At 48.6% G+C, this 10,000-nt stretch overlaps 1 protein-coding gene across 2 annotated transcripts in view; it reads left to right on the top strand.

The window, feature by feature from the left end:
* The window catches only part of LOC147029419 (electroneutral sodium bicarbonate exchanger 1-like), a 249,828-nt gene that overhangs the window by 22,336 nt on the left and 217,492 nt on the right, over positions 1-10,000 (top strand). The window contains exon 1 of one of the 2 annotated variants that reach the window (XM_085872457.1): positions 6,597-7,070. The exons of the other annotated variant lie outside the window; for it this stretch is intronic. Coding sequence (XP_085728583.1) covers positions 7,020-7,070 — 51 coding nt within the window. The 5' untranslated portion in view covers positions 6,597-7,019. Of the gene's footprint in view, positions 1-6,596; positions 7,071-10,000 lie in introns of those variants that run through there. 2 annotated transcript variants of the gene reach the window in all.

Raw genomic sequence — 10,000 nt, 5'->3', positions numbered from 1 at the left:
TCCTCCAGAGAATCCTTGACATCCAGCTGTCGAGCTGGACGTCAAGGGTGTTACAATCCCTGTTGCTGACCCTCGAATCAACTGTGGTCCACCTTCGCTTGTGGAAACACGGGCTGCGGTGAACCAGTTGAAACGGGGCAAAGCTCCAGGGATCTGTGGCATCCATGCCGAACTTCTCAAGGCTGGTGGAAATGCTGCACTCGTGTCGTTGCATGCAGTTTTGTACTCTGCCTGGAACACAGGCATCATCCCAACTGACTGGAAGAGGGGCCTTGTTGTCCCTCTCTGGAAAGGGAAGGGTGATCGCCAAGACTGCAACAACTACCGAGGGGTGACGCTGCTCTCAGTGCCGGGCAAGGTCTTTGCTCGGATAATTCTTGATAGGGTTCGCCACCATCTGCTTGAGCACCAGCGTCCAGAGCAGTCAGGCTTTACACCAAAGAGGTCAACGATTGACCGTATCCTTGCACTTCGTGTCCTCACCGAACGCAAACGAGAGTTTCGGCAGGGGCTGCTTGCAGCCTATGTTGATCTCTGTAAAGCGTTCAATTCAGTGAATCGGGATGTCCTCTGGAGGATTCTTGGTCTTCGTGGGGTGCCACCAAAACTGATCGATCTGATGTCTGAACTCTACTCTGGTACTGAGAGTGCTGTGAAGTGTGGTGGTACCTTCTCTGACTTATTTCCAGTTGTTACTGGAGTTCGTCAGGGATGTGTACTTGCCCCCACACTTTTCAGCACTTGAATGGACTGGATTCTAGGGAGGATGTCGGAGAGATCAAGTTGCGGTGCATCGTTTGGGAATGTCAAGATCTCGGACCTTGATTTTGCAGATGATGCAGTCATCTTTGCGGAGACTTTAGACATCCTCTTGGGGGCCCTCGAGGTGCTGAATGAGGAGTCGGAGCCGTTGGGATTACGGGTGTCTTGGGTCAAAACTAAGATCCAGGCTTTCGGTGACATCTTGGATGCTGCTGTCCTGTCTGTGTCTGTTTGTGGTGAGGATGTTGAGGTCATGGAGAGATTCACTTACCTTGGCAGTGATATTCATGTCTCTGCTGGCTGCGAGTCAGAGGTCAATAGACGTCTGGGTTGGGCCTGCGGAGTCATGGATTCACTGGATCATGGGGTGTGGCGCTGCCAGTACCTGTGCGGGAGGAGGAAAGTCCGAGTCTTCAGGTCCTTGGTACTTCCAGTCTTGCTCTATGGGTGCGAGACTTGGATTCTGACCAAGGATCTGAGACGGAGACTTAATTCCTTTGGTACCAGGTCTCTTCGGAGAATCCTTGGCTATCGCTGGTCGGATTTTGTGTCCAACGAGCGGTTGCTGAGAGAGACTCGGATGAGATTTGTTACCTGCATAGTCCGTGAGCGTCAGTTGCGGCTGTATGGACATGTGGCTCGTTTTCCTGACGCTGATCCTGCTCACCAGATTCTCTCAGCGAGGGAGTCTCATGAGTGGAGGAGGCCAGTGGGCCGACCACGTGCCTCATGGTTGCAACAGGTTGATCATCATCTCAAGGAGATGGGATGGGCCTGGCATCTGCCTGGGGGATGGCCAGACGGAGGCCCCTGGAGTACCGGCTGAAAGTGGACGCAGCGACGCGCTGTTCTGGCACATGCTCCCACACCTGACCTGAATCGATTAGATGCGCTGCGGATCGATTTAATAGTTAGGGAACAAAGAATGGAGACATCCCTCCCCCTCTTCTGCTGAGAGGAAGAACCACCCTCTCGTCCCGTGACTCGTGATGTCAACAACTCCCTCCCCACCTGTGGCTGAGCGGGGGATGGAGCATGAGGGCATGAGTCTTGAGTACCGCCGGGAGCAGGGAAGGGCGGGAGAAGGATAAGAGGAGAGCTTTTCTTTTGTTCGTGGGCAGAGTTGGAGAAGGAAGTTGAGGGGAGTCGTTCAGCAGACCGTCGGGTCCTGCGTGGCTTGCGTTAGGGTTGAGGCCTTCGGAAGCTTTTTGCTTTGGCTGGCTCAGTGAGCTTCGGCTGAGGCCTGGCTCGGGAGGAGGCTTTTTGGAGGCTTTTTGCTTTGATGGTTCCGTGAGCTTCGGCTTCTGCTTGGCTCGGGAGAGCTTTTTGCTTCAAGCTGCCCTGTTTCGAAGAAAGTTGAGCCGGTCGCTCGGCTCGAGCTGCGAGTGGTGGCTTCTTCTTCTTGGTTCGTGGAGCTCTTTATTCTCCATTTTGGTTCCTGGCTTGGTGCGACTCATCGACCTCTTCTTGGAGGTGGTTCCTCGGGGAAGCGACGCATTGACGGGAAGGATCGGCGCCTCGTCTCACCAGCACGTGTTGAGAAGCGCGGGAGGATTCGCGGGAGCTCGGAAAGGATAGCAGCTCATGGCGATTGGATCCAGCTCGCTCTCGCTGGAGCCCGGGTCGGACAACTTGAAGACCACACGAGGTGGAGAGGTTCGAGATAGGCTCTGGGTTTCAGCTCACCTGTCCTCCGAGCTGGAGCTCGTTATTAAAGGCCTCTGCCACCATTTCTTGGGTGTGTGTGTGTGTGCATACGTGTGTCCGTGGGCCCGTCTAATAAGTAGGAACTGCTGTTAAGTGCAAGTGACTGTGCATAATAAGTAGACGGTTGTAGTTATTTTGTTGTGATTTTGTTGCTTGTATAATTGCATACGTGTTTTGCCTTGTTTAATTGCATACGTGCTTTATTATAATAAATGTCCTTGTGTGAATGTAAACCTGTTCGTTGCATTCATTCCCTCATTGAACTGCCCCATCTTGCACTCGGAATATAGTTGGTTTTTAAATAGCCGGTAAAGTGATCGGGTCCAACGGGAGTGCGCGATAATACCCCGCTCGGTTATCCCAAAAGGACGCGAGCTGCTTAAGCGGCTCGTTTCCAAGCGTTCCCGTTGAGGTACAATCTCTCGGTAACCTACCCGCTCTAATAATTAGGTAAATCGAAGATTTGGCGATCGGACCCTGTAGTGCGGAGAGAGTGCGGACAAGGTTGTGGTGTGGTTAAAACACACCCGTAGCTGGTTTCCGGCGTTTATCTGGAGAGCCGCCACTGGATTGTCCGTTCGGTGGGCGAAACGACCGCTATTGGTTGGACGCGGTCGTTCGCACGCCGACAGGCGGGAAATCTACAACACTGGTGTCGACGAGTGAGATTCAAATTCATTCCCCGCCAACCTAAATTAACGGGAATCAGATCAGGGGTGTGTGGAGCGACCCTCGGTTCCCACCAAAATACGAGCTTTAAATTATTTCCGAGAAGCAAGATGGCGGTTCAAGGCGAACGGGTGCAGGGTGGTTCAGGAATTTGTGTTGATGTTGGATCCATGGCCCCGGATGGTTCTTCTTTTTATGACCCCACCACTAATTTTAATCAGTGGGGCCACTCACCCTATACTGAGCACGAACTTTGCTGGCAAACGGAGTCGCAAAATAGCGGCGTGATCGCACCTCAGCGCAACACGGAGCGGGCTGCTATTATTACCACAGCGAATGGCACGACACGAGGCGGGTGCTCCCAGCCACAGTTTCAAACCATGTGGTCATGGCAGGTGAGGCAGGCGGACATTGGTGGGCTTCGGACACAAATGGAGGAAGAATGGAAAACCGAGCTGGAAGACGAAAAACGGAAACACAATTTGGAATTAGAAAAACTGAAGCAAGAGGTAGGAAGAGGAAATCTGGACAGAGAAAGCCGAGAAGAGATGATAAAAATGAAAGAGAAACGCCTGGAGGAACTAAAGGAATACGGTAAGAAAATGAACGAATTGTGGAAGGGAGAATGGAAAAGAAGTGATGAGGCCAGAAAGGAAAAATGGGAAAAAAAATTTCTGAGTTCCAGGAACACCAAAGCAGAGAGAGAGAATTACAAAACGAACTGAGGATGTAAAGAGAGGAAAGAACGAGAACAGAGAATGAAACGTTAAGGAAGCACACTGTGCAGATCGAACAGCTGGAAGCCAAGGCCAGATTAAAGAATGAGATGCAAGAAAGAGTAGTGAAAGAAGAAGGAATGAAACAGGAAAGGGAAATTAACCAATTTAAGGAAGCAACGAGATTGCAGAATGAGAAACAAGAGAGACAGTGGGATAAAAAGCAAAAAGAGTATGAATTTGAAACTGAACAACAAAAGGAAAAAACGAGGTTGGAGTACGAGGAGATAGTGACAGAGCAAGGAATGAAACAGGAAAGGGAGATTAACCAATTGAGGGAAACTATGAGATTGGAGAAGGAAGAACGTGAGAGATGGTGGGGCAGAAAACAAAAAGAACATGAATTTGAGGTTGACCAATTGAAAGAAATAGCAAGGTTGGAGTACAAGGAGATAGTGAAATAACAAGGAATAAAACGGGAAAGGGAGCTCAACCAATTGAAAGAAACGATGAGATTGGAGAATGAAGAACGTGAGAGACGGTGGGGCAGAAAACAAAAACAATATATGTTTGAAATTAACCAACTCAAGGAAACAGCAAAATTTGAGTCCATGGAGATGGAAAAGCTCCGGAAAGAAAATGAACAACTAAAGAGGCTCAGAGAGGAAGAATGACTCAAATGGGAAGGAAAATGGAACGAGGAAGAAAAGGAAATAATAAAGGAGGTAGTGGTGACAACGACGGAGACGCAGGACATGGAAATAACAGAGACACGGGAGATAGAGGAGAGAGGGGGTGAAGTGAACGACACAAAGGACGAACACACACACATGGAGGTAGTGAGGGACAATGGGATTGAGCTTGAGGAATGTTGCAGTGGGACCCGATGGGACCCGATGCAAGCAGCAGGATATCCTCCTTCAGGAACGAAGGGAGGTAATGTGCCCCCTTGAGGTGGATCGCGACGAGGTGAATCCGGTCGAGCTTTGCGAGTTGGAGGGGGTGAGTGCTGTGAATGGGTGCACGCGGAGCTTGGGGGGTATGGAGGCCCCAGGAACCCTTGTGGTGATGCAAATCCCCAGCGTGGTCGTCCCAGTGTGTGTGTGTACGAGTGAGCCGAAATGCGTGCTGGAAAGCATGCATAGCGTGAGTGTTATGGTGTGTGTGAGTGATATGGTGTGCCTGGTAGCAAGTGTGCCGAAATGCGTGCCTTCCAGCACACCGTGTGTAAAGGAAACACTGAGTGTGGAAGGAACAGAGTGTGCGAGGGAAACAGCGTGTGTGGTTTTGAAGTGTGTGAGAGAAACACCAAGGGTGGAAGGAACAGCGTGTGTGAGAGCGCTGTATGTGAGGGAGATGGCGGTTGGCATGCAGGAACATGCAACCGTATGTCCGAGTGTCATGACGAGGTGTGTGAGCGTCGTGGCACGTGGAAGTTTGTGCGCGAGAGTGCGACGGTGACGGTGGACAAATGCCAAGTAGCGGCCGTAGCTGCATTGGGGACCGTGCAGGGTTTGCACGGCAGCGCGCGGGGTCCGTGCTGTGCTCCACTCGAGGCCGCCACGTGCGCGGCTACGCGAGTGAAACCCGGTCCGGAAACGCACGCGGTGGATTAGCCGATCCCGCGGACGGACAGAAGGTAGGCTGGATAATGGATTTGGACCGGATGGGTTCTCCAGGCGGGCATGTGTGTGAAGCTCCAACGAGCAGAGCACGTGTTCACGTGGGGAACACCTCAAACGCGGGGCTTGCTTTGGGATGCGCAGTGACGTCGTGGCTGCATGGTTGAAATCCGGTAGAAGGGAATCCCTGCCGGATGTTACCATCCAAGAAGGGATGAGGTGCGCGAAGCAGGAGCAGCTGCCATGACGTCACGGAAAAGAGCGCAGGTTGCGAGTTTCCGCGCTGGTGGGCGCATAGAAAAAAAAAAGGAGAAAAGCAAGGAGAGGTCGACGATAACACTGCTCGGTTATCCCGATAGTACGGAACGGGTCACTTAAAGTGGCCCGTGTCCGGAGTCGACCTGCGGCGAGGTGCGATCGCCCGGTCTACCCTCCGTGTGGGTACTTAGGTAGGTCGAATTTGGCGAACAACCCTATCCCACGCGGGGGGGCGATTGGCACGATCATGGTGAGGCCGAAAGGCCCACCCGTGACTCGTTCCCGGCGTTAGTCCGAGAGGGTCACGACGGAATTGTCCGTCCGGTGGGCGACGTGCCGCGGTTCGAGTTACGTGGCCTCTCGCACGCCGGCGGGCGCGAATTCGCAACAATATATATATATATATATATATATATATATATATATATATATATATATATATATATATATATATATATATATATATATATATATATATTGAACAGGAATAAATTACTGGAAGGGGCAAGTGTGAGAAAATTCTGACAACCCAGGACTCAAACCCAAGTCGACAACCGACTGAGCTATTGAGTCTTCGGAATATCCTCAGAGATTTCTCTCACGAACAATGCAAGCTTTATAATGGCTGACGTGTGTGTGTGTGTGTGTGTGTGTGTGTGTGTGTGTGTGTGTGTGTGTGTGTGTGTGTGTGTGTGTGTGTGTGTGTGTGTGTGTGTGTGTGTGTGTGTGTGTGTGTGTGTGTGTGTGTGTGTGTGTGTGTGTGTCGATACACACCTAATATAGAAATTTCATAAACACATATATGTATGTATGTGTTGAAACAAGAGCAACTCCAAAGGAAAAGTTTACAAGGGGGTTATGTGTGGTGAGGTTTGGAGGGAAAGGATATTTAGTGATTGATTGGACCATTGTGGTTTCAGGGAGGGCGAGGACAATATAAAACCTGTGTTTTGCAATGAATAATATGAATATTCTCAACCAACACTCAATCATTGAGACCAGGCTCTGAACTCCTAACTATGCATATTTATCCACATGAGTCCGGGATTTTTTTGGGGGGCAGCGGGATGGTGGCAGTAATTTTAATTTCAAACATTTAAAAAAATATATATTTGTTGAACGAAGCAAAAACGAAGACGTTGGTGTGAAGCTCTGGGAACGCGCAGTGACGCGCGGGCGATGACGTCATTGCGGAGGAGAAAGTGGGAGCTTCATTCGGGGAAGGAGTGCGAGGTCCGAGCACGGGGTGAGACGGCATTGCCCTCTCTCTGGCAGCGCGGTGGCGATGTGGTCAGAGTCTGGAACCGACACAGTGCTCCATGTGTCCACCGCCTCGGTAAGCGGTTGGAATTCACATTGCCCGCCGAACCGCACGGAACCCACATCACCTTGAAAACGTGATGAGTTAACCGCACGCAGCGTTTGTCACTGCTCGGCCAACGTCAACATTGCAACTTCGTTGTGCCGACGTGCTGGGAATTTCTTGCCTCCTTGGGTACCTGGTGCGGTATGAGTACAGGTACGTACGTGCATCCCTGCTTGCTCACGAGCACGTCTCATCATGCGGCAGGACTGCGTTCACCAAGCCACAGGTTTCCGTGGGACACATCACTCGTGTGACCTTGGAGACACCTTGAGGGAGTCGTTTAATTTCATGCTGGAGATGAGAATATTTTTCACTTCAGCTGTATTCAAAAATTACCCACAATGCCAAGGAAATGGTTAATATAAATGACTGTTAATCTTTAATCATGTCTGTAATCGAATTTCCAGAACTGGTCGAAATTTGGGTTCATCGCGGGTCAACGGACAATGCGTAGATGGTGGTGGTTTGTTGGACCAACTAACCCGAAGTGGAGCGTGTGTGTGTGTGTGTGTGTGTGTGTGTGTGTGTGTGTGTGTGTGTGTGTGTGTGTGTGTGTGTGTGTGTGTGTGTGTGTGTGTGTGTGTGTGTTACTTTGCAAAACTTTGGGTTATTCCAATGGTCATCGTATTTTTGGGTAAATTCATCAAATTATCAGTTTATTTGTATGTCTGCCCTTTGCCTTCTTGAGTGCCATCACTCTGGTACCCGTGCTTCCTGTATATTACTCAAACACTTTCAGGAATATTGTGCTAAATATGCTACAGTACATTCCACAGTTATGTCAGGTTTGTTGGTTCTTCACCTTGACCCTTGTGCGTCTGTGTGTGAACAGAATATCTCAAAAAATTGTTGACTGATTCGGATGAAATTTGGTGGGGAGGTTGGGTGTGTAACAAGGACAAAATTATTAGATTTGGGTGAAGATCGGATCAGGATCCGGATTCTGGAATTTTTAACCATTGAGAGATGAGGCCAAAAGCGATTAAAAAGCATAACATTTCAAAAAGTTGTGGACGACTTATGACAATATTAGGTGGATGAATGGGGTAGGTGAAGAGAAAAAATAGATTTGATTTGGGTTCAGGTCCAGATCCAGATCCGGCCTACGAGTGGGATACAAAATGTAAACTGTTCAGCCTGGTGGAGGTATGCTCTCTACCAAGTGCCGTTCTAGTTCTCCTCTGTTTCCAGGTCATCCCATATGGCCTCAATGGGACTCCTGTCTGGACTATGGGGTGGCCGTTCTCACACTTGGAGCACATCAATTGTAACCTAGTTGTTCCTCAAATACTGTTTTTGGTTCGTGGGCGCCAGCAGTGACAACTATTTTTGTTGTCTGTGTGTCTGTCTGTCTGTCTGTCTCTCTGTTTGTGACTCTTTCCAGAGCATAGCTCCATGACGTTTGACGTGATCTTGATGAAACTTGGACACAAGCTAGATATCATGGTCTAGTTGTGTCTTTGTGTATGAGGGGCGTCCCACACCCCTTGTGGGCGGAGCTATGCCCACTTGAACTTTTTATTTATTTATTATTATTTTTTCTCGCAATTTAGTTTCCTCGAAGCTGTGCATAATGTTCATAAGTACGACATATTAAAAATCCGATTTGATTTGGTCAATTTTGATGGAAGAGATAGGTTTTTACGGTAGGGCTTCCTCAAAAGCTTCCACTAACTCAATTGTACCTATCGTGGCATTGTTCAATAATGCCCATGAACCATCGTCGCCTCCCGGCTAGTTAAATAGTGTTTTGGATCATTATCTTATTGGAAAATTTATCCTTTTCCGATTTAAACAATTTCCACTAGGGACTGTATGGTGCTGCAGTATCTGCTTGTACTTCTCTTTTGTTAGCATGCCATTGATTTGAACAAGTTTCCCGACACCAAATGCTGAGATACAATCTCAGACAGATACAGGGCCTCCCCCATGTTTCACAATCGGCTGCAAACATTTCGTATCATCACAATCTCCAGGTCTTTGGTGTACGATCCGGCATCTCTTAGATCCAAAAAGTTTGAACTTTGATTTCAATACCAGAGGACCCAATTCCATTGTTCAGTCACCCAATCTTGATGTTACCTTGCAAATTTCAGTCTTTTCACCTTATTCTGTGATCTCAGCAGGGGTTTCTTTGCTGCAACTCTGCCATAGAGACATACTGCAATTTGACTCGCTTCTGTGTACAATGCCAGATGAGATGTAAATGTTCAGGCCTGCTTTCATTGCATTTGTCAGCTGTTAACCTGATTTTCTTCTATTGCATAAGCTGAGCAACTTCAAGTGCATGTCTTCCCTTGGGGAGGTTCTTCTGTGTCTTCCTGTCCTTTTCTTGTCTTTCTGGCCAGATATATCTTGTCTTTCTTTGGCTATTCTCAAACACATATACGACGATAAAGGAGGTGTTACGGATTAAGGAGGTGTTGTGTGTATATATATATATATATATATATATATATATATATATATATATATATATATATATATATATATATATATATATATATATATATATATATATATATATATATATATATATTGTTACGAATTCGCGCCCAGCGGCGTGCAAACGACCGCTTTTCACTAATAGTAGCCGCTCGCCCACTGGACGGACAATTCAGTCGTGACCTTCCGGAACAACACCGGAACCCTGTCATGGGTGGGTCTTCAACCCCACCACGGCCGAGACAATTTTCTACTCGCGCAAAATATGGTCAATCGCCGAATATCGATATACCTAAGTCCCTGCGCGGGTAGCCTACCAGGAGACTGTACCTCAGCGCAGGTTGGCTTGGACACGAACCGCTCAAGCGGTCCGTTCCATTCTGCAGTGATAACCGAGCGGGTATTATCACCCGACCTCGCCGGATCTGATTCTATTTAACGGGTATTTAAAACCC

The sequence above is a fragment of the Eptatretus burgeri genome, chromosome 3, assembly GCF_056783735.1.
Source record: "Eptatretus burgeri isolate ZD-2024b chromosome 3, Ebu_testis_v1, whole genome shotgun sequence".
NCBI lineage: Eukaryota > Metazoa > Chordata > Myxini > Myxiniformes > Myxinidae > Eptatretus > Eptatretus burgeri.
Note: the sequence above shows the minus strand (reverse complement) of the source record. Positions and strands in the feature narration are given on the sequence as shown.